Raw genomic sequence first — 25355 nt, 5'->3', positions numbered from 1 at the left:
ACGTCTGTGCACCATTCCTCAGAGATCTCACAGCTTGCGTGCGTGCGTGTGTGCGTGTGAGTGTGTGTGATATGCAGGAGAGTGCAGAAGGCAGTGCTCAGGGTGTGTGTGTGTGTGTGTGTGAGTGATATGTAGGAGAGTGCAGAAGGCAGTGCTCAGGGTGTGTGTGTGTGTGTGTGTGTGTGTGTGTGTGTGTGTGAGTGATATGTAGGAGAGGGCAGAAGGCAGTGCTCAGGATGTGTGTGTGTGTGTGGGAGAGAGAGAGAGACAGAGACAGAGACAGAGAGAGACAGAGAGATGCAGGAGAGTGCAGAGGGCAGTGCTCTGGATCTGCTGGGATCCCTTACGGGACAGGCTGGCACTGCTTCCCCTCACACAGCCAAATGGCTGTCCCTGGGGCAGACGTGGGATCTGTGGTGCTAATGGAAAAATCTGGTGGCCCAGGACTTCGGTGTTTTGCAATGTTTTCCTGTAGGCTGCTGCTGCTGCATTGCTGGGTCGGTCTGACATGCAAACCTTTCCCTCCTCCCCTCCCCGCCTCCAGACGTCCAGGTCTCCACCCCGTGCTATAAAAATTAGTGTCTCATCGGGCTGATTCACCGCTGGCAGGGGCGGAGTCCCGGTGAGGGTGCATGCTGCTGGGAGCCGGCAGGTCTTCTGCCTCCTCTGCCAGGCCGGAGAAGACAAACCCATCTTTGTCCTCACCGCTGGAGGGGACCACGCCAAACAGGTGCCTCAAAAACAGGTCCCTGGTGCGCTCCCGATCTGAATGGAGCATCCCATCCACTGGGTCTGAAATGCTGGGGGAAAGGAATAAATGTGCCGTGTCTTGGCAGGTGTGTGGAATTAGACGAGGGGGATACTGAGAGCAGAGAGACAGTTAACTATTTTTAAATATATATATATATATATTATTGATTTTTTTTAACAGAGAAGAAGGGAGAGGGATAGAAAGCTAGAAACATCGACCAGCTGCCTCCTGCACACTGGGGATGTGCCCGCAGCCAATGTACATGCCCTTGACCGGAATTGAACCTGGGACCCTTCAGTCCGGAGACGGACACTCTATCCACTGAGCCAAACCGGTTTCGGTGAGACAGTTAACCATTTTGTGTGTTAGTTATAAAAATGTCAGAGTTGATGCACACAGACGAAGGTTTTAAAGGTATGAAGCAGCCAGATTATGAATGATTAGAACCGTCACATCTGTCTCCCCTTTTTATATTTCTAATCTGGGAATAGTCTCCTCTCTCTTCTTCCAGGAGACTCTTAAACGTGCCTTCCGGACAGAAACACCCCTAATGCCTTCGCCTGGTGGGCGGTGGATGCCAGAGGAAAGGGCACCAGAACATGGGCAGGATGGGAAAATCCGGCAGGACAAGCTGAATCAATGTTTTCACAAACTTATCTGCAAAGCTGACGGGATTTATCAACTCAACCAAACACCGTGTGAGACCAAATTTAGAGAATCACATCACTTTCTCTTGTTGCTACCTAACAGAAATCTCATCCAAAATATAAAAGAGCCCTTCGACAGAAAACTTTCCCAATTAAGTAAAACAGTGAAAAAGGACCTAAAATGATCTCAGTACTTGTGACTATTAATAACTAATGACTTCCATAAACTCTTACTCTAGTACCAGCTCCTTTAAGTAAAGATTCAACATGTCAAGTTGCAACCACGGCCACAACCTTTGGTCCGGCTGGGAGAAATGTCACGGGCTTGTCACAAACAGGACGGAGCAAGAGCAGCACAGAGGTTCAACTTTCAGGGTAAGAACAAATCCCATGAACCCAAAAACGTGTCCCTCGGCCCAGCTCTCCCACATGTCCAGAGTTCTGCTTTTCTACCTGTTGGTTAGAAAGCCCTTCTAAATATTACATTATTTTATTTAACCTGAATTTTCAGCCATGGCTTGCTCCAAGAACTGCTAGGGTTAGAAATCTAGTCACAATACTTTTCCCCCCAAATCCTCAAAATAGCAGCATGCTTATTTTTAGGTGGTGAGATCACTAAGGTTATATACACAAATGGGCTGCACAGCTTAAAAAAACATCTCATTTTCAGGCTTCCTAATGAACCTCAACCCAAAAGCAGAACCAGGCTTTGCCTCCAAAAGCACGAGCTTAGCCCTAACGCATACGGACATGAGTAAACCAGCGACAGCTCACTCCGAAAACATCCCGCAGGGAAGCCGGGAGGGGAAAAAGGGAAACACCAATTTATTTTTAATTAGGATTTCGAGACGTGTTGGAATGACTCTTATCAAATCTGATTCCCTGGCTGGGTCTTCCTTGAGGTTTTTATTTTATTTTATTGGAGAAGTCTCCTCGGTGCAATTTTAATTAAAATCTATTGCCAGAAAAGAGCAAGAATTCACTACTCCTCTGAATTTGAGAACTATGCTAATATATTTTCATGCCAGATCAAAACAAACAGCTTTTCTTTTTACTTATGGAAAAGGACCCAGGAGCTTCAGTCACTCATTCCCCAAGCTCATACAAACCTTCCTCAGAAAGGACACAGGGGAGAGGAACTGGAATTACCCAGCACACAGGAAGGACGCAAACCCTGGAAAAGAAAGCTGGTGCATTCCACTCCGATGGGCTGAGCTGGCTCACCCACATCCTTCAAGGAAGAGGGGAAGCGCCTGATCAGAAGGCAACGCCAATACTCACGATGGGAAGTCGGTGGGGGAGCAGGAGTAGGACACGCGCGTCCTTGGAGGAAGGGCTGTTTTAATCCTCTGCCCCACGATGCAAGCTTAGAGTGACAGCAACAGCTCAAGGTCTCAACACAGAGAATCTCCTTAAGGGGTTTTTATTTGGTGTTTTTTCTTTCTTGTTGGCACTCACAAAGCATCTAGGGAGAAGTCTCCAACCAAAGGGTATCTTTGCCCAGCACCCGGATCCTGCCCTTCCTATACTTCCTACACTCACTGGAGTACCTTCCTCCGCCTAGCCGGAGAGGGAGCCACCTGTTTGAAATCAGACGCTTAACCCATTAAGACTCGCGCAAGGACTGATTCATTTACCTCTCAGCATAACCATTATGGCTTGTCTCAGTTACGGTTCTTCTTTTTTTTTTCCTTTTTTTTTTTAAAATATACATTTTATTGATTTTTTACAGAGAGGAAGGGAGAGAGATAGAGAGCTAGAAACGTAGATGAGAGAGAAACATCGACCAGCTGCCTCTGCCCGCAACCAAGGTACATGCCCTTGACCAGAATCGAACCTGGGACCTTTCAGTCCACAGACCGACGCTCTACCACTGAGCCAAACTGGTTTCGGCTCAGTTTCGGTTCTTATAAGGATATTTCTTGGAGCACATGATCTCACATATCTAGAGGAGATAATGAACAACATAAACTGATGAACAAAAACAGACCCAGAGAAAGAGAAGCAGCGATCAGACCATCAAACCTCAGAGGGAAGGTAGGGCAGGTGGGGGTAAAGGGGAGAGATCAACCAAAGGACTTGTGTGCATGCATATGGGCCTAGCCAATGGCCATGGACAATGGGGGGGTGGGGGCATATGTGGGGAGGGGTTTGGGATGGGAATGGGGGCATGAGAACAATTATGTGATACCATAATCAATAATATATATATAATATATATATAATATATATATGACTCGCTCAAGGTTTGGAGCAAGAAAGCGTATAGGTGAAGCTTGAATTAAAACTCAAGCTCTGTAAACAGGCCAGCCCTGAGCAGGCACGGACCTCTGAGAGCCTCTAAAGGGGCTACATGAATCCTGGGGTTTTGTTGAACCAGACAAGCAGAATGCCAAAACCCAGGTCTCCTGTTTATAGGTAGTCTCGGCATTTCCACTGCCAGGAGATTCAAGGATAACGGCTTTTTACTTAAAAAAATGTAACTGCCTTCTCATCCACCATCATTGGGAGAAAATGAATTACTCCATTGATCAACATCAGTGTGAAATTAGGCTCCGATAGACAAACAACTAACAGCTTCTTTTAAGGTTGAAATGCACAATCTAACTAAATTCAATTACTAAATGCATGCAAGGTAGTAGATATATTTTAATTGGCCTCTAAGATCATTCACACGAAGAGAAAATAACTTGGCAACATAACCCCTACCATGAAGGACATTTCATTCTGAACCATGCTACTTCCGGGTTTTATACATTTTCTTAAGTTGTACACTTCCCCCTGGATCTGTTTAATCAGAACTTCACAGACACCCTAGCTGGCTTGGCTCAGTGGATAGAGCATAGGCCTGCTGACTGGAAGGTCCTGGCTTTGATTCCAGGACCCTTCTGACTTTAATGTCAACAGAAAGAAGGCCGTACGCAAGGAAAGGAGACTCTTCATACTGAACTCCTGGCTTAGTCATTGACCTTCAGGTGACAGGTCGTGTTTTGTCTCCTAAAAGTCAGGTGGGGAGATTAGACAGGTAGAATCTAAAAGATCCCCCTCCTCTAGCTCTTACAGGTCTTTGTTCCCTTCCTGATACACCACTGAACACACACCACTAAGGGAAGAATGCAAAGCACAAGGAGGAACACACATTGGATCCTTTTGCAAATGGAACCAGGAGACCCCGGAAGGTCATGCCAGCTACCCACGAACCAAAGCAGCCCCCGTTCCCAATCGGCTCACCCTCTACCCTGACCCAGCGCCGACGCGGATGGCACGCCTGGGACTCACCGCGGAGAGAGAACACGCCGCCTCTGCTGTGCCCGGAGATCTCCCCGCAGGCGGCCTCGGAAAACACCAGGGGTGGTTCCAGCCAGACCAGTCCGTGCAAACTGGTCTTGCACTTGACAAACAGCAGGTAGTTCCTGCTGTCAGGGTCACCGCAGTGGGCTCAGAGTTCTGTTTGAGAAATACTGCTGCCCAGGAAAAATATTTACACAACCGAGAGTGGGCTGCAGGCGCTCCACCTGCACTCCAGGAGGCTCGGGCGCTGAGTGACCCGGGGTAGCGGTGGCCTTTGTACCTCCTTGAAGATCAGCGTGGAGTCAAAGCCTGGAGCCGCATCGCTGACAGGCTCACGGATGAAATGAATTCCATTAATTTAGAATGACAACCACATTTTCACGCAACTCAGTGAAGATTTTAATAAGTAAATAATCCATCTGTGTGTGTGTGTGTCGGGGGGGGGGGGGGGATGTATCTAGTTAGGCTGTGAAAGAGAAAGAGCAAAAGAGGGCAAGACTGCAAACAAACTTGAAAAGGCAAGTATTCGCAAAAGTAAAAGATGGTGGTGACAGGCATTAAAAAAAAAAATCGCTCCATGGTGCTCCTCTGCTTGTTTCCTTGAACTGCTGGACTCTGGGCAGCAGTCCAGTTCCTGCCCCAGTTCAGCACCCGCCAGCCTTGGCACTGCGGCACCGGTCCGGGTGTGTATTAGGTCAGGAGCACCGCAGAGACAGCAGAAGGGCAGGGATGCTCTCTGACATCTTAAAAAGTGTTTTTTATGGCTATGGTTTTATTTTTTTTCCTCTCACAACAATCCTGTGAAGAAGGTAGGACAGGTATTATTATCTTCATCTGACAAATAAGCTACTTATTATTTGGCTTCTGAAGAGATTCTAAACTCTAATTAACATTTCACAACATTAATTAGTGTTCAGAGAGGTATCAATCGGTGCTTCCACTTTACAACGTGATTTAGAAACTCGGGGGGAAAAGTGGACTGTCCCCATCGGAAAAATCTGCAGAAATACAGCAATTTGCCTAACCAATGACCCCTCCCCCCCCAGGTACTTCCTAATTAGCTATAAGAGAGCAGTCATAATCAATTATGATGCTCGTTTCCATAGTGTAGTGGTTATCACGTTCGCCTCACAATTATGATGCTCATTCTCATCACATAAAAAAAAATGACACAGGGCCCTAGCTGGCTTGGCTCAGTGGATAGAGCATAGGCCTGCTGACTGGAAGGTCCTGGCTTTGATTCCAGTCAAGAGCACGTGCCCGGGATGCGGGCTCGATCACCGGAACGGGGCGTGCAGGAGGCGGCTGATCAATGGTTCTCTATCATCATTGATGTTTCTATCTCTCTCCCTCTCTCTTCCTCTCTGAAATCAATAAAAATGTATTTTTTTTTAAATGACTTTAGGGTACTCTTAGTGACACCATAATAAAATGTTTTAAATTAATAAAAACAGAACTGCGTCAGTCATCAGAAGTCCGATGAAGGATCCGGTGAAGAGGAGGTAACACCGACAAACGATGGACAGTGACGGGGTGGGCAGGAAGAAAAAAGATGCAGCAGGTCAGGTTGCCAGGCTTAGCAAATAAGCAGAGGACACGCAGTTCAATGTGAATTTCAGGTAAACAAAATGCTTTTACAGACTCTGCCTGGAGAAACCTTACCTTCCTCTCGAAGATAAAATTCTCCAGGGCAGGGATTTCTGCCTGTTCATTGTCCATTGCTGTGTCCCCAGGGCACAGGACAGCACCTGGCACGTGGTAGGTGCTGAGTGATATCACCCACATTTATCGAGCGAGGTGGTATGGGCATGGGTGCTTGCTACGTAACCACTCCCCCATTTTGTGTGTCTGAAATGGATCCTAATACATTTTTGCAAATTACAGTATCAACTAACTGCTCTTACTTTCACATCCGCACCTTTTATCCCATCTCACAGAAGGACGCTCTGGGGAAGTCAGAGCATAAAAGGACTGGTGACTAGTCCCTCACCCAACGGCAGCTCTGAGCAGGGACCTGAACGTGGGCTGATCAGTCGTCAGACAGCTTGGCAGCCCAGGGCACGGGTTGGCCAGGTGGTGTTTTTTTCAGCTGCTCTACTTCTCTGTTTTATTCTGAAAACCATGAACAATGTTTCCTTTGCCAGTGCCCTGACTCCAGTTTCTCATGGGATTTCTTCTCAAGTTCTATGGAGCCCACAGAAGTGATTTTTCAAGGGGATGGGTGGGAGGACCCTTTTTGGGCATAGCACAGCTAGGGGAAGTATAATTTTAAAAGTGCATATTTGATATTATATGATATCTTTGGAAAATAAAAGTAAAAATCAATAACTTCACATTTAAAACTCGTACTAAACTACCCAAATGATTTATCTTTTTCTCAGGGGAAAGATTAGTAACCAGCCTTCATTAAGCTGCCATAAAGCCCTCTTCATCCCATCTTAAGCTGAGGCCTGTAAATTTCATGTTAATTTCATTTCAAAAATTGTTTGAATTTGCCTAGGAAAAAAAAACCAACAGTGGGTATTTAATACAAAAATGGGAAAAGAAAATGTAAAATTATTTTTATGAGCACCATCTTAGCTATGTCAAATACAGGGTGTTCCCAAAAAATGTATACACAAACAGAGTAATTATAAAGGCAGTGTTTATTAAACTATATTTCATTTTCAAAACAGAGCTGTTAAAGTGTATATACATTTTTGGGGGATACCCTGTATATAAAATATAAAGGCTATATGAAAATTGAACAGAACATTCATTTCTGGGTGGTGGTATTACTAGTAATTCCTGCTTTATTTTTTTAGACAATGCTACAGATCTATATTTTAAAATGTTCTACACTGAGCATCATATATATGTACGCGTGCTGCCATGCAGATACAATGTAAATATATTTAGATAGCTGTATGTGGGATTAAAGTAATTGTGTATGACTGAGCCTCTAATCAGATTTACTCTTCAGGCTTGCTAAGGTCATGGTGATGAGGATAAACAAAAACCTTCCCTCGCCTGGTCCAGACACCTGTGTTCGTGAACAATCCATACCGAGACTCAGAAGCCACAACTAGAGAGCTTTCCTTTGCATTCACACTCACTGCCCGGGCCCGTGAGGCAGGGCACAGGGGAAGAGGAAAGGTGATAGCTGGATCATCAGATTTCGGGAACAAGAGAAAAGAGAAACTTTAGGACAAGTCAAGTTGGACAAGGAATTGGGGACAAATGGAGTAGATGTCTAAACCCTTGAAGACAGATATTGCCAAAGACTCCACAGGGTGGAGTTTGGAGCCCCTCCCCGCCACCCAACAGCTCCAATTCCCACCGTCCTCTGGGCGTGGGAATGGAAGGGAGGGCAGGGAAGGGAAGGAAGGAAGATAACAGCATTGCCAGATTGAAACCTGCCCACAAGAGAAATTTCACAATGCTTCTCCCTCCTTATCAACTATTTCACTGGAGAAACCAGTAATAATCCTGACTTTTTTCACTTCACTTAGGTAGCTCACTGAGCTTCATTGTGCTACCACGTAGGGGTGACAGTGCTGGCGATGAGGAGAACAGCGACCCTGCGAGGATTAAGTATGATGATGACGCAGGCAGAGCATCTTGGTCACTGTAGTGTCTATTACATGTTAGATATTGTCAGTAACATTTTATTGTTGACAGCAGTCCTGAGCAAAATTTAGAGAAGTCCCAACACGTTGGGTAGTAGAAAGGACAAGCAAAAGAATGGGCAAAAGAAACAACCGAGTTTTATTTGGGTTTGTTTTTTGGCAAACGACATCATCCTTGCCAGAGCGGATACTTCCTGCTGGGATTGCTGGACTAAAAAGTCACATATGCGTACCTCATACAAAAATAAAACTCAAAATGGACTAAGGACTTAATTGTAAGACCTAAAACTACAAAACTCCCAGAAGAAGACATGGGCGGTAAACTATTTGATATCAGTCTTAGTAACATATTTTTGGGTGTGTCTCCACGAGCAAGGTAAACAAAAGCAGAAGTAAACAAATGGGACTTCACCTAACTGAGAAGCTTCTATACAGCAAAGGAAATCAAGACAAAAAGGCAACCTACCGAATGGGAGGATATATTCGCAGATGATACACTAGATAAGAGGTGGATATCCAAAACATGCAAGGAACTCACACAACTCAATAATGAAAAAATAAGCAATCCTATAAAAAAAAAAAAAAAAAAAGTGGGTCGAGAATCTGAAGAGACATTTCTCCAAAGAGGATGTACAGATGGCCAACAGATGCATGAAAGATGCCCAATATCACTCATCGTCAGGGAAATGAAAATGACCATGAGATTCCACCTCATAAGAAAAAGTCAATAACAAGTGCTGGCGAGAGGTGCACTGTTGGAAGGACCAGAAATTGGAGCAGCCACTGTGGAAAACATTATGGAGATTCTCAAAAACTAAAATAGAACTAAACATAGGACCCAGCAGTTCCACTTTTGGGTATTTACCAAAAAAAAGGAAAACACTAATTTGAAAAGATATATGTTCCCCTATGTTCACTGCGACATTACTCACAATAGCCAAGATATGAAGCAATGGAGGTGTCTGTCAACAGAGAAATGGGTAGTGAAGATATGGTACACATATACAATGAAATGTTATGCATCCATAAAAAGGAATGACACCCCCCACCCCCACCCCCGCTACTTGCAACCACATAGATGGACCTAGAAGGTATTATGCTAAGTGACAGAAGTCAGGCAAAGAAAGAAAAAAGTACAGCATGATTTCAGTTATATGTGGAATTAAAAAATAAATCAAGATAAGAAACAGACTTATACAAACAAGGAACAAACGGATGGCTGTCTGAGGGGTGGGAGCAGTGTGGGGTGGAGAGGTGGGTGAAAAGGGTGAAGGGGAAATAGCCAATAACACGGTGATAAATTTGCACAGTGACAGATGGTTACTACTGGACCATGTGGTGAGCACATCGTAAGATGTATAAATGTTGAATCACTAAGTTGACACCTGAAACTAATATAATATTGTCTGCCAACTGTAATAAAATAATTATTGCTTGGCAGGGGGAGGGGGGAGTCACATACATGGGCTGGATGTGCCCACTTCGGGTCTCTCCTTTCTGCTGTTAACCTTTAAAAGGACCCCTCTCTGTTTTACAGTTTACACACTGCATTTTGCTCTATAAACTTATCCCAAATTTTAGATAAGCAATGTTGGAGTCGATGTGCAAACTATATAGGCCTCCACTGTAACCACGGTGAGAAGTAGTCTCGAGTCCTTTATGATTCAGAGCATGGCTGACTGCACAGTCCCCTGGGAAAATCACGTTAGAGAACATACCCTTCTCTTGCCCCCTCTCCCTTTCCCTCTGGGCAGCACCGTCAAACACACTGCTCGGGAGTAGACACCAGGGATTGGTTTTAAGCATCCAAACTCATTTCCTCTCCCGTCCTTCAGTCCCTCATAAAGAAGCACCAGGGGAGTACACATTACACTGGCATCAGCATTCAGGCTTTTACATTTATCCTTCAACACGTCAATAGAATTGACTGAGGTAATAATTCACCTCACTGATTTCTGTACATAGACTCTAAAGATAAAAAGCAAATTCTTTAAGAGATTAAAAATCAAAACAACCCCTCCCCCCCTTGCAATTTTAATGGATGGAAAATCGCTTTGAAATTCTAGTTATCTGGGCAACTTGCTGTTATCTATCCATTTAGTGAAAGAGAAATTAGGAATTGGTTTGAGCATAGACACACACACACACACACACACACACACACACTCCAGAGCACAGTTACCTGAGGCACAGCCATTAACCTTTGTGATGTGAGCCATGCTGGCTTGAATCCAAGGACCGATCTAGAAAGGAGTGAGGAGTCATGCAAATTTATGCATCAAGTTCCCAAACGCATTCAACCTGAAACAATAAAGAGAGGCCCATCAGAATGGATCATTTAAAAGTATGCAAAACTCTAAATCTTAAGGCTTCTGTTTACAGGGATGACTGTTAGTGGAGAAAGCAAATCTGAAAGGGGGCAGAGAGCCGGTGGCTCAGGGGGGTGGCCGGCCTGGACCCGCCATTCGATAGTGAGGGAGTAGTAACACGCTGACAGGTGCCCTGGTGGACAGGCTCTGAAAGCAGGTCTCCCGTTAATACTCTGATGGGAAACAAAGCTGGTTATCCAGGGTCTTCAAATACAAATGACCACCTAATGTGTATCCTTCTGTAGCACTTCACAAACTTGGCTTTTAAGCTTATCCTCCTTTCGAAATGTTGGATCCGTAGTTTCATTTACTCAAGTTCAACTTGAAAGCAGTCGTTATATCGCATGGTCACATTTTTTTTTTTTTTAAAGATGAACTTCATGGCAATTTTTTGAGATATCTGGAGTCTTTTAACTAAACATAGATGTAATTTAGTTAACCCGCCCCTGTTAAAAAAAAAAAACAAACTTCAATATTTCCTATTGTCCTGTTGGATAAATTTCAAATGGCAGTTTTTTTGTTTTTTTTTTCCAAATGGCAGTTTTGAAATATTAGGGTTCGTGTTGAGCAACATACTGGTATTTATTTTACATTGATTTTCTATTAAAAGTTAACTGAGATTACTGTAACATTACTTGTGTTACAATCATAGAATTTAGAACAAATGGGGAAAAAGGGGGAGGACTAGAAAAAGAATAGAAGAAAACATTACTCCAACCTTTGCAAAGCAAACCATGGTACAGACAGAAGTAGTCCATTGTTCTGACTCTAGGCCCATGAAATCAGAAGAAATTGAGCTTAACAAATTCCAAGCTCAGAACTGAAGTGTCAATTTAAAAATCTACCATATGACTCCCAACAATAGAATGTTAAAACAACAACATATCCATATATATATACTGGAATCCTAATACAGCCGTTGAAATAATTTACAAGTTTTTAAAAAATATATATTTTATTGATTTTTTACAGAGAGGAAGGGAGAGAGATAGAGAGCTAGAAACATCGATGAGAGAGAAACATCAACTAGCTGCCTCTTGCACACCCCCTACTGGGGATGTGCCCGCAACCAATGTACATGCCCTTGACTGGAATCGAACCCAGGACCTTTCAGTCCGCAGACCGACGCTCTACCACTGAGCCAAACCTGTTTCAGCAATTTACAAGTTTTTCATAATGCCAAAAAACACTCAAAGGACATTGATTTTTAAAACTATCCTATCACAAACATAAGTTAATTAAAAACATGTACCAGTAGAGTATATATACATTTAGACATTTATTTAAAACAATTAGAAGTAAATACACCAAAACGTTCATTGCCCCAGGATGCTGTGCAATGACAATTTTAGCTCCTTTACTACTTTTGTAATAATAATTATTAAAAAGAAGCATTAGATACTTTCCTGTCAACTTTGTTTTTATTTGCTTTAAAAATGCTATGCAAAAAGCCGCTATCAGATCCCAGTCATGGAGGTTCTAAGAGGTCAGAAATGTAAGTAAGTAAAAAGGAAGGAAGAGGAAATGGCTGGTCACTTAGCTTGTGAAATCCCCCTCATTGTTTGATGGATCTGTACAGTTCAGAGCTCACTACTGTGCAAGTGACTCAGTGGAAGTGCTAATGAATGGCTGCTGCTGACAGGAGTGGCCCCTGCGCGGCTTTTCCAGCCACAATGACTGCTGCTCAGCTCAGGCAAAGACCCAAAGCTGGGCCTTCCTCCGGAGGCTCCACGTCCCCTCACCCCCTCACCGGCTCCTGGCAGCACACTAGGAGGGGAGGACAGGGGACATGCAATCTCTCTGACTGTGTGGCAATCACCCGACATTCTGCTGGAGAGGGGCACTGGGTCAGGTCCCGGGCATTGAATGCAGAGAGCAATAACCTCTATGCACAAGCAGAGCCAGCTGAACCAAAGAAGGCTTTAGGGGTAGAGTGAGCATCATCTTTTAAAAAATATATATATATTTTATTGATTTTCCACAAAGAGGAAGGGAGAGGGAGAGAGAGCTAGAAACGTCGATGAGAGAGAAACATCGACCAGCTGCCTCCTGCACACCCCCTACGGGGATGTGACCGCAGCCAATGTATCAATACATGCCCTTGACCGGAATCGAACCTGGGACCTTTCAGTCTGCAGACCGATGCTCTATCCACTGAGCCAAACCGGTTTCGGCAAGCATCATCTTTAAGAACAGGAAAAATTGACAAATGTACCTTTGTTAAAAAAAAAAAAATTATATATATATTAAAGAAAGAACAGACACAAATGAGGACTAGGCAGACTGAAGGAAGGGGAGTGGGGAGATGAGGGGGCCGAGAAAAGAAACCCAGCTTCTGGAATTATCCAACGAATTATACTTTTAAAAGCCAACAACAAAGACCCAAGTGAGATCCCTCCTTCTGAGCCTGGTGTGCTTGCACTCTTGCTTCATGGTGGCTTGTCAATACCACCATTTACACTCTCAAGGGCAAGCAGAAGGCAAGAAGGAACAAGCTGCATGGGCTATGGGCGCATGAAGTACGTGTCCAGGTATGTGGATGGAGATGTGCCCAGGATCCTCCTCATCAGCCTTCACACACTGTGGTCCAAGGTTCACTCCTGTGGTTGGAAGAAGATCTTTATCTCGGATTCAAATGGGTCCCCCCCCCCCCCTAACTGAACAATAAAGTAAAAATGAGGGGGAGCTTAGAATTAGGAACTACAAGCCCATCTGTGGTAAAATAACAAGGCATGCCTGTCGCTGGGCGTGGATCCTGGCAGTGTTTGTGCAAAAACAAGTTTTACATTGTGTATCGACTTTCCCCGGGTACTGCTCACGCCTCACATTGCTCATGCCTGACAGGTGGCCTCAAACTGGGAGGACTCCGTCTTCTTAACGACATGCAGATTCGTAGGTCGGGGTATTGGATGAGCCAGACAAGGTTTGGCCAGGATCCATTCTCTGTTACGGATCAATACACTGCTTCTTTTCTCTCTCAGAGAAGCTTCAAACCAGTAAATCTTAAGTGGTACAATGGTGGCTTAGTTCTGCTTACTAAGGAAAGAGCACTTCTTTGAAAGGACTTAGGAAAACACATCAATAGAGAGAGTGAAGCATTTGTCTTCTCTACTTATTTCCAGAGACTGATCTGCACTGAAGAACATGTGAGTAGCTCCCCAAGTACAGTGCAGGGAATAATGCAGAGATTATACGAATTAACCCCTAAATACTTTCCATTAGCTTAATGCAATAAATATAAAAATCAGCTCAAAGAAAGAAAAAAAATCAGCTCCCTAGGTCTTTTCTAAGAACACATCAATAAAAACAAATAGATGAAACTGAGGCCTGCTATGTACTCTAGGCTAGCACTGCCAACCAACCAAATGCCACGTTTCGGTTAGAACCACGATAATGACGACGGTGACACCGAATCCACTGGTGACGACAGCCACTGTATACTGCGCTCTTGCTGCTATTGGTTTTTGGAATCGAAAACATAATCCATGTTAAGGCGCGCCATTACGTAAGGCAAAAATAGTTATTGGTGATTAAATGGTGACAAAATGCTTTTTAAAAAATTACATTAATTGTAAGACGCATCCTCATTTCAGAAGTGTTACCATGTGAAACTTGTGCATCTGAGAATTGGCGAAATTATGTTACACTCAAGGCACTTTTTAAGGCACTGATTTAAACCTCAAAACAACCCCATTAAGTATTCAAATCCTCTTTTCCCATTTTATAGATAGGAAACTGAGGCATAGGTAAGGTGATCCGACGTCCCGCTTTTGGCGGGACAGTCCTGATTTTTAACAAATTGTTTCCCGTCCTGCAGCGTTTGGAAACAGTCCCGATTTTTTAAAATGCCGCGGGACAAACCGGTTTTGGCAGGAGAAACGATTTTGATGTAATAGTTCAAGAATCTCTTTAATAACATATCACTGTATTTTTTCTTCACTTAATGAAATTAAGAAAGCAATGTACACTGAGTGGCCAGATTATTATGATCTATGAATGCATAATAATCTGGCCACTCAGTGTACTTGTGTCTTAAATGGGTACCAAAAGTATTCTAGACTTTTGCTAGAGATCAACCACCTATTTGCCTTGAGCTTTCTATCAGCCAGCCAGTGCAAAGGGGAAAAGTGATCAGATGATATCAAATAAATGAGGTACTCAAGAGAAGTACACTGAATTTCTAGATTATTATGCGTTCAGAGATCATAAAAATCTGGCCAGTAAGTGTAGTTTTACCTAAAATCTGGAAAGGACAGAACATACAAAAATAATAATTTATTATCTCACAATCCTAATGTAGCCATTGTTACCACCTGAGGCTATTTCTTTTCGATATATTGTTTGACTAGATGTATATTTTAATTACCTTAACATATTTTGAAGACCTATAACATTCTAGAATTTGCACCAGCCATTTCTTCTGAGATACGAGAAAAACTAAAGTGCTGAGCCATTCCCAGAAGCTCAGACACTAGCAGTGTGAAACCGACAGAAACAATGGAAGGAGAAAGCCTAGAACAGCTGTGTGCATCATTCGATTCCAATCCATAGTACGGTCTTACTTTGCCCCAAAAGAATGAGTGGCCAAAACATATATTCACAAGAGACCACTGGGCCTAAGTCATAAAGGATAACTGAGTGTGTTTTAGGGTGAGAAAGATGGAAGGCAGAAGGAACAGCACCAGCAAAGGCAGAAGAAGAGAAAGTGCATGGCCAGTACAAGGACAGTGGCTAGAGCACTGTCTATGTCCATGAGGCTCAGTTGTAAATAAAGTGGACTGACTGCCAGAGAGAGAGATGATGTCAGGAGACTGGGTGCTAAGGAGAAATCTGAAGGAAGTAAGTGCTACAAAAAGCCAAACTGAAAATCACACACACACACACACACAGTTACCCTAATTTAAAAAAAATGCAAAGTTCATTTATTTCTTTAATGGAGCCAGAATGCTTTCAAACAGGCACTCAAAAGCCTATCTAATGTATAATATGCCATCTACAAATATCCACATATTTCTGTCAAGAATTGAATGAAAGGTAATTTGTTTAAAAGATAATTTAATGAAAAGTAATTGACACAGTTCATCATCAGGTTACCTTCCGTTGGTTTTAAATATTGGCTCCGACTAGAAGAACTGTGGTGAGTAATATTAACCAGCTCTTGGTTATTTTGCAACCAAATTGCCTAATTATGACCCAATCCCATTTCGTTTCCTCAAATATAGCAGATAGTTTTCTTGGTATGGGTGGGGTATCGGTAAAGAGAAATCACAACCATCAATCCAGATCTAAATTAAAATTTTACCTGGACACGTGTTTTCATTTATAACCTAGGAAAATGGTTGAGTTTTACCCATGAGAGAAATTTTATGCTATGTCTGTCCGGTTATATTTTCAAACTTATTCCTTGGAGTAACATATTGAAGAGGCTGAAGGAAGTGCTTAAACCACAGGGACGATTTAAAATGCAGACAATAAAGAGAAAACATGAAGAAACAAGAGTAAATAAAAAGTTCATTCATTTAACAAATGAGTGCCTATGATGTGCCGGATACTGTTTTTGGCACCGAGGATACAGCAATGAGCAAAGCAGACACCCACCTCATTCCTTTTCCAGAATAATCTATCCAAAGATTGTGCTTTGGGCCCAAAGATAATTTAGGTCACAGTGCACGTCACAGGTCAGCTGTACAAAAAGCCAATTCCTGACTTGTCTTTCTTGCCTCACTTGAAAATATGTTGAGCTCTGCCTCCCTCTGCACAAGAGTGGGCAGGAGCGTGTCCACAGGCACACGGCACCGTGGAAGCACGTCCGTGTCTCCCCCCCAGACTGTGCAGAAGGGCAACGCTGTTAACAAACGGGTTAAAACTGTCTCACGGCCTGCACATACTTTCCGAGCCCTGTGCTGGCTCTGCTCCAGGTGGGTTGCTGGGATCCACACAGCTTCCGGAACACTTAACGAGAACTGATGCTGGCAGATTTTCTTTCCAGGAAATTTTCTGTGATGAAAGTTTATCAGGTCATAACAACCTAGGCTGAAAAACGAACTGCTTTTCTCAAAAGAAATAGGGAACAGACTGGAGAACAGACAAAGGAAAATTAGAATCGTTCCCCTGACTAGTGTTAGAGAGTGTTGGCTCACGCACCAAAAGATCGAAGGTTCCATTCCCAGTCAAGGGCACATATCTGGGTAGCAGGGGCCAGGGTGCCACCTCTCTCTTTTTTGTTGACTTTAGAGGAGGGGTGGGGAATGTCTGGCCCACAGGCCGTAGAAGGCCCACAAAATCATGTGGTCTGGCCCTGCCAAGGAATTAGGGGAGAGTTAATTAAATGTTTGGCCAAATACAGCAGCCTAATTTTTTTTTTAATTTTTTTGTTTTAATTTAATTTAATTTAATTTTTTATTTATTTTTTTTAATAAGTTTTTATTGTTCATATTATTACAAATGTTTCTTTTTTCCCCCCCACCATTGCTCTCCTCCACCAGGTTCCCACCCCACCCTCTGCCCTTTCCCCTCTCCCCATTGTCCTCATCCATAGGTGCACAGTTTATGTTCAGTCTCTTCCCACACCCCCCTCTCCCCTTTTCCCCAAGAATCGTCAGTTCACTCCCCTTCTATACTTCTGATTCTATTATATTCAACAGTTACTATTGTTCATCAGTTGTTGTTGTTTTAATTTCCTTGGTTTTTAGATTCACTTTGTTGATAGTTACGTATTTGTTGTTCATAATTTTTATCTTTGTTTACTTTCTCTTCTGAAAGAACCCCCTTCAGCAATTCATATAATTCTGGTTTGGTGTTGATGAACTCCTTTAGCTTTTTTTTATTAGTGAAACTCTTTATCTGACCTTCGATTCTGAGTGATAGCTTTGCTGGGTAGATTATCTTTGGCTGTAGGTTCTTACTATTCATCACCTTGAATATTTCTTGCCATTCCCTTCTGGCCTGCATGGTTTCTGTTGAGAAGTCAGCTGACAATCGTATAGGTGCTCCTTTATAGGTTACTACCTTCTTTGCTCTTGCTTCTTTTAATATTCTCTCTTTGTCTTTTGCTCTTGGAATTTTAAGTATGATGTGTCTTGGTGTGGTCTTTTTTGGATTCCTTTTGTTTGGAGTTCTGTGCGCTTCCTGGACTTGTAAGTCTAATTCTTTCACCAGGTGGGGGAAGTTTTCTGTCACTATTTCTTTCAATATGTTTTCGATATCTTGCTCTCTCTCATCTTCTGGGACCCCCATAATTCTGATGTTGGTTCGCTTGAAGTTGTCCCAGAGGTTTCTTACATTATCTTCAATTTTCTGGATTCTCTTGCCTTCTAGCTTCTGTGGAGGAGTGTCTTCTGGCTCTTTATGTTCCACATCTTTGACTTGATTCTTGCGATCTTCCCTTCTGTTTTTAGGACTCTGTAAAATATTTTTTATTTCAGACAATGTATTCTTTATTTCTTGTTGATCCCTTATCATTTCTTGTTGACTCCTTATTAATTCTAGTTGATCTCTTTTCATATCCTCATAGGTCTTATCCATCTTTTCTAGGAAATTCTTGAAAAACCTTATAAGCGTAGATTTGAACTCAATATCCAGACGCTTTTTGTCCTCCATTTCTTTCGTTTGTGATCTATTTTGTTGTCGCATTTCGCAGTTACAGATGGGGCGGGGTTTCAGGGTGGAGCCTGCAGCTTTGGCTTCCGTCAGCCCCGCCCTATGCGGGTTCTTCAGTGCTCGCTGCCGGCGCCTCTGAGAGAAAGGTGCCCTTGATTTTCGCCTGCTGCCAAACAGTCTATGCTCTCCCACAATGAGCCAGTATTGGGGTTCAGTTCAGTTGGAAGTGGAGTTGGAGGTGGCGTTCACAGCAGTCTGGAGCCCCAGTCTCCTTCCCGTCAGGGCAATCCCGCGGCACAGCCGACCGTCCCTTCTCTGCGTGCAGTGCGCGCACCTCCCAGACCTCCTTTTGCCTCTCCCCGGGGTTCCGCCTTACAGCCAGGCTCCCTATGGCTGAGCCTGAGTCCCCGGGGTCTGGCCCAGAACCGGGTTCAGAGCAGTTGGGGGCCCAGCACAGTCGGAGTTTTATCTCCTTTCTGCTAGGAAACGCCCGCCAGGCACTCGGCCTCTCTCCTCTCCGGCTTCGTCCTCTCCGTGCGCCGCGGTCTCTGTACCTTGGGCTTTTCCAGCTCCTCCGCGCCTCCTTCTGGTTTTCTCCTTGCTTCTCGCTGTAGAATTTCCAGTCAGTCAACCTTCCTGTAGTTCTGGGCAATGTCCGTTTTATATTTTAGTTGTTTTTTTATTGAAATTGTTGTGTGCGGCTGCGGCTAGGTGTTCACCTGGGCGCAGCCATCTTGGATCTTCAGCAGCCTAATTTTTTGTTGATCATTTTGTATGGCCTATGAATGGTGTTATAAATATCTAAGTGGCCCTTGGCAGAAAAAAGTCCCCCACCCCTGCTTTAGAGGAAAGTAATTTTATGACTCAGGTCAACTGTAAGCACATAAAATAGTCTTTACTGACTTGCTTTGATTCATCTATAAATAGTTTAAAAACAGATCATAGCAGAAACCTCATCCTTGATTTTATAAATTTGCCCATATTAGTGAAGTCTTTGCTCTTTCTTAGTAAGCATCCCTGGTTGAACTTTATGAGTTAAAATATCAGTGCTTTTGCTTAATCCAAATATTAAAGAACCAAAACGTAACAGACACAGATGTAAGAGAATTAGTTCAGGGCAGTTTGAAGGCTTTTGTTCGTTTCCTATTTAAATTATTTAAAATATGCAGTCATTAATATTATTTACTGCTGTCACAGACATTTTCCCTTTCATTCCTCTAGGTCTGGATTCTTGTATACTCTGTGTGATTACTCTAAAATTAATTAATACACTATTAATGACAAGTTCAAGGGTGCCTGGGACTACCATTAGGTAAAAGAGAGCATAATGTTGAAACAGGGGCTCTCAAAATGTGGTCTCCAGACCAGCAGCGTTGGTAAGGAGTTCTGGAAACTTGTTAAAAATGCAAATTCTCACACCATCCCAGCCCTATGAATCATGAACCCTGGGGGTGGGCCCAGCAGTCTGCAGTTTAGTTAAGTTTTCCAGGTGACTGTGATGCAGGCCAAAGGCTCTCAAAACCGCTGCCTGTAAATATTAATTGGTTAGTAAGGGGTGGAGGTGGAGGAGGGATGAAGTTATAAGGCACTTAGAGCCAGGAATGTCCTTCAGTTTTATGAAAATGGTACCCAGTAGTTTAGAAAACAACCCCCAAGAAGCCTTAGTTTTTTCTCCCCATTAATTTATTGAAAATAGATTGGCTGGACACTTAGCATATAGCAGGGACCCCGCTGGGCACCATAGTGCTAAACAAAATAGACTCAGTTCCAGCTCCTTGGATTATAGATAGGAATTACACATATGCACACCAGCAAATTATTAGCAAATCACGCTAAGTACCACGAGGGGGGAAACAGGGTTGAGTATAAGGGAGAATAATGGAGGCCAAATTCCTTGGGACTGAAGTTGAGGATATGCAGGTGAATGGGGTGGGTGGTCTTTAAAGACTTCTCTAGGGAAATGACAGTGAAGATGAGACCTGAGCGATACCTAGAAGTGAGCTGCGGGAGGTGGGAGATAAGAATAGTCCAGGAACAGAATGGAGCTCAGAAACAATGCTTGCATGTGATTTTCTCCAATGGCATGTGAAACAACTCAATAGAAGGAAAGCCTTTTTATTAAAAAAAAAAAAAAAAAAAAAAAAAAAAAAATGGTGCTACAGCAACTGGCCATCTAAAGGCAAAATAATGAAACTTGACCTTAACCTTTCACCTTACACAAAAATTAAGTCCAAATAAATCATAGTCTTGAATGAAAATTAAAAAAATATATATAAAGATTTTAGAAGAAAAACAGAGATCTCCAATTCTTGGAAAGAAGTTCTAGACCTAGACAGAACACCGAAAGGAAGATGGATAAAAGTAAAAATGGATCAGGCGGTCTTCATCAAAATTAAAATCTTTTTTTTTTTTTTTTTTTTTTTCCCTGTGAAAGAATTGCCTGGAAGCTCTGGGGCAGGATAAAGCTCTATGCATGTGAGCAACCGAGTTTACGAAGAGACAGAAAGAGCTCCTTGGGCAGAGCGGAGAGGTGAGCAGAGGCGCCAGTATGAGACGCGGCCACAAGAAGGAGAATGGGTTTTATTCTAGGTGCAAAGTAAAGTCAGGGAGGGTTTTAAAGCCAATGAGCGTCACAGGATAAATGGCCTTATTTCTCATATTTTGCTCAGGCTTCTGACCATCTTTACGGAGAGGCAGGTCGGGGCTGAAGAGCTCTAAGCATTTTATTTTCCACTATTGACTGCAGAAAGGCCCAGCCATCCCTATTCAGAGACTTCCTAGATGTTCTTGTGTTTCCCCACAACTTCCAAGTTCCTAGTTATTTCATGGAAAATCAAAAGGGGGCAAGGGCCCAGGCCAGGAGGTACTCTGTCATGTGCTGCCTAGCAAAAGTTCCCAAATGTTCAACTGTGTTATCAATGCAGCAAATCAGCAAATGCGCTGCGACTGGAAACAGTTAGCTTGTGGGAAAAGCTGAGACCAGACACTGAACGCAGAGACTTCAAAAGGCAGAACCTGCTTCCACTGTGTCCCAGCCACACTCACGTGCACGTGGCCCCTCAGCTTCATACAAGCTGTTCAGGCAAATCCTGGACGGGGCTTTCCTTTAGTTGTACTAAATCGCACTTGAGCTTTCCCCCTTTTCATGGAGGAGGCTCAGAACATTCTGTGCTTTTTTTTTTTTTTTTTTTTTTTTTTTTTTTTACTGTCAAGGGCTTCCCTCCTGGGACAAGCACACTGCTTTCATGACTCCGCAAAAGTGCTGTTTCACGTCCAGTCTAGCCTTGCTAGGCGGCTGCGGGCCAATTTCAGGGTGTGGGCTGGGGTGGGGGCATTGGCATCTGCCACAGAGATCTTATTTAAAAAGAGGAAATGACTAAAAACCCTGCTTCCTGCCGGAGTCCCATCCCCCTGGGGAAATGAATAGCAGTAGGGTGACAACCAGACCAATGAGGCCACACCCAGGAGGGAGAGCCTGGTCCCCTGGGCCAGCATCGGAAGGGAGGACCCCTGGGGTGGGTCACACCAATTTCAATTGCCATTGACCCTTCTGCTGGGAAAGGCAACAGGCTGGGGGAGCCCACTCAGCAGCTGGGACTTCCATCCCTCCCTCCTCCCCGGAGGTCCTGCCTCTCTCCCTTCCCCCTTGGAAAGGCTCTGAGGGCACCCTAGGAAAGTGCCAGAGGGTGGAGCCTGCCAGAGGAAAAGCTTCACCCCTAACCCAGGACAGAAAGGTTGCGCTCAAGCCAGAAACATGGGCTGGAGCCAGTCCCGAGAAGGATGGCTCCCCAAGTGTGCAACCGGGCAGCACAGAGCCAGGTGCCACTAGCTACCGAGCTGAGGGCCTTGGGCACCACTGAACACCTGGCCCCTGGGCAATAACACCGAATGGGCTGGGTCTCAAGCAAAGAGGAAGCCGAAGGCAGGCAAGATCCCAAACTCAGAGTCAACACTGAGATCTAGATAAGGGGGGAAAAGGGGGAAGGAGGAAAGGGGAGGGGGGCACTTTTAGTATATGTGTATCACACTAAAGTAAAATCAATCCACAAACATTTGTTTGAAATTATAGGTAAAGAGGGTAGAGAGAAGCAAAACCAAAACCAAAAATGGATAGCCACCAAAGGCAGGCAAATGTTCACGAATGTAAAACTGTTATTTCCAGGTTAAGGTGTCTGACATCTCATTGACACTGTTCTTATTTGTTCTGCACTTTAAAAAACAAACACAAAAGTTCTGTTGACAGGCACCTTCTAAGCCCCTTTGCTACGCAAAGCGCGGTACCTAGGCTGGTACTTGATGCTGACCTGTTTACAAAGCAGAATCCGGGGTCCCACTCCAGACCTCCTGGGTCAGCATCTTCATCCAGACGAGACTCTCGCCCAGGCGATGTGTACACACAGGGCCGTTTCAGAGGCGCCGGCTTGGCCCTGTTTTCCTCATCAGGCCTTATGCTTCCTTCCGGGTGACTTCCCTCCTGAGGGCCCCCAGCAGTGGCTCACTACCTTGGCTTATCACCGAATCACAGCCCTGACCCACCGCGGACCAATCAAATCACTCTCTGGGGTGGGACTCACACAGAAGTGTTTCTTTGTTATTGTTGTTTTTATCACATGTTAAAACTTTATTTACAATAGTTGCAGAAGCGCAGAAGTATTTTTTAAAGCTCCCCCAGGAGATTCTACTGCACTATGCTTGAGAGTCACTGGTCTATTCCTAAACAGCAATGTCAGCACCACCTGGAACTTGCTAGAATGCACATTCATTCTTCCTTCCCTCCTTCCCTCTCGCTCTCTCCCTCTCTTTCCCCACCCCCTCTCTAAAATCAAGAAATAAATTAAAAAAAAGTTAGTTCTCATGGATGGAATTGGAGAACATTATGCCCAGTGAAATAAACCAGTCAATGAAAGAAAAACACCACATGATCTCACTCATTTATGGATAATAAGGAACATTATGAACTGATGAACAAAGTGTGGCCCTGGACCATCAGTGTCGGCACCACCTGGGCACGTGTTAGAAATGCAGGTTCCTGGGCCCCACCCTGGCACGCTGGGGCAGAAGCTGCAGGTGGGCCAGAGGTGGGTGTGTTTCCTAGTCCTCCAGCTGGTCTGAAAACCGTGGCGGCAGGCCATCTTACACGGTTAAAGTGGAAGGCCCTTACTCTTATTCAAACACCTAGTTTTTGGTGCAAAGAAACGCTGGCCTCATCCTGGGCTTGGCCAGTGTCATTCTGACGGAAAGGGTTGCCCTGTCCTCTGGGAGATGGGTTGCCCTGTCCTCTGGGAGATGCTGAGGACGGTCTTTGGGTGCGATCATGAAGCATTCGTGTGGCTAGCAACAGAGATGAGCACACTGCCGAGTGCTAGTATGGTGGGCATTTAAAAAAAAATAATAAAAATCTACGCTTACTGGATAGACAATCTAACAGCAACAGGAAACAAAGGTCGCACTAATGTGGCAAGGCACGTTCTTCTTCCTAAGTTTCCGTCCTCCCCTCCTCTCTTTCCATACTATTGTTTTGGTAAGAAACATTTACCACAAATGTATGAAAAAAGAGGTCACAGTTCCATGACGTCCAAATACAAGAGAACTGTGTGAAAACTCGAGGACCACAGACAAGAACCATTTACAAAACAGGGACAGGTTCCTGCAAAACCAAAGGCACGGTTTTGTGGTTTTTAGGAAACACACATTGTCCACGGAGCAGGTTCTGCAGCCTTTGTTAGACACTCCAAAGAGGCCAGGACCTAAGGGAAGTCCAGAGCCTCTGAATTTCCACATATTTCACTGGAAACAGATCAGGAAAAAAAGGCCCAACAATGTCATAGTCAACGATCTGAGAGAAAAGGCACTACCTTGCCCGGAACCTCTTTTTCTCTGGACGTAAAAGCTGCTCCTTGTAACTGGGGCTCATCCCCGGGGGGCAGAAATCTGGGAAACACAAAGCGACAGCCTGAAAACCATGTGTTCGTTTCAACACGGCCCTGGACTCCCGCCAGGCCTCTGGGAAAGTGTCTTCAGTGCTTGGGGCCTCCAATGCCTTGTTGCTGGATGAGGACAGCCGTGATGACAGTCCCAGGCCTGACCGGCAATCTCTGGCTCTGCTTACCTCCAGCCCAGGTCCCAGGGGAACTATGAGGCTCCCGAGGGCCCTCGTTGGCAAGTACAGTAAGACCGTATGGAACAGTGTGTATGAGCCAGCAGGACAGGGCTTGCTCACAGGTCCCACTGCCTCTGGAAGGTCCCCCTGGCACAGCGAGACCAGAGAATTCCCTCCGGAGAGTTGCCGAAACAGTAGAGCTCCAACTTCTCCTCCAGCCCAGCTCGCAGGACGGCTGCTTTTTTCTGGCCCTTTTCTAGCTAAGTTATCTCCTCCCCCTCAATGGAATAGTACTACATTTTCAACAATGAAGGGTTAAGAAAGAAAGTGAAAAATCAGCTATCATCCCGCTACTATCAACAATTCTTCCCTGTTCTATTATTATTATTATTATTATTATTATTATTATTATTATTGATTTCAAGAGAGGAAGGGAGAGGAAGAGGGACCTAGAAATATCAATAATGGGAGAGAATCATTGATTGGCTGCCTCCTGAACGACCCCCTGCTGGGGATTGAGCTTGTGCCCTTGACCGGAATTAAGCCCAGGACTCTTCAGTTCACAGGCTGTCACTCTGTCCACTGGGCTGAACCAGCCAGAGCTCTTACCTGTCCTTATGCACATATCTGTATACATATCATTTTTTTCTAAATATGTTATTTTATAACTTCTCACATTATTATAGCCATCTTTCGAAGATAATATCAATATATCTTTTTAATGTCTGCAGAGTGTTCCCTTTCACATTTGTGCTATATTTGGGCCTTACTTTATTATTGAAATATTTAGATTATTTCCAATTTTTTCATGTCACAAGCACTTTGAGGGACATACTTCTACACAGAGCTTTGTGCACTTGTCCAATAATTTGCCATGGACCAACTCCAAGATGAAGAGCTGTGAAACACCGACAGAGCCGGTGCAGTCTGATGGGTGATATCAGGACCCCTGCAGAAGGCACCGATTGCAATTCACCTATGGCCAATGGA

The 25355-nt window shown here is 44.1% G+C and overlaps 1 protein-coding gene across 9 annotated transcripts in view; it reads right to left on the bottom strand.

Annotated features, from left to right (window-relative positions):
* Nucleotides 1-25355, bottom strand: part of KANK1 (KN motif and ankyrin repeat domains 1) — a 181263-nt gene that overhangs the window by 56474 nt on the left and 99434 nt on the right. For all 9 annotated transcript variants that reach the window (XR_004987178.2, XM_045580150.1, XM_036433901.2 and 6 more), the window contains exon 3: nt 10480-10598. Coding sequence is in view for 8 of the 9 variants with exons in the window: in XM_045580150.1 (XP_045436106.1) it covers nt 10480-10516 (37 nt within the window). In the remaining variant the exon portion in view is untranslated. The remainder of the gene's footprint in view (nt 1-10479; nt 10599-25355) is intronic.

Source organism: Pipistrellus kuhlii, unplaced genomic scaffold, assembly GCF_014108245.1.
Source record: "Pipistrellus kuhlii isolate mPipKuh1 unplaced genomic scaffold, mPipKuh1.p scaffold_m20_p_12, whole genome shotgun sequence".
NCBI lineage: Eukaryota > Metazoa > Chordata > Mammalia > Chiroptera > Vespertilionidae > Pipistrellus > Pipistrellus kuhlii.
Note: the sequence above shows the minus strand (reverse complement) of the source record. Positions and strands in the feature narration are given on the sequence as shown.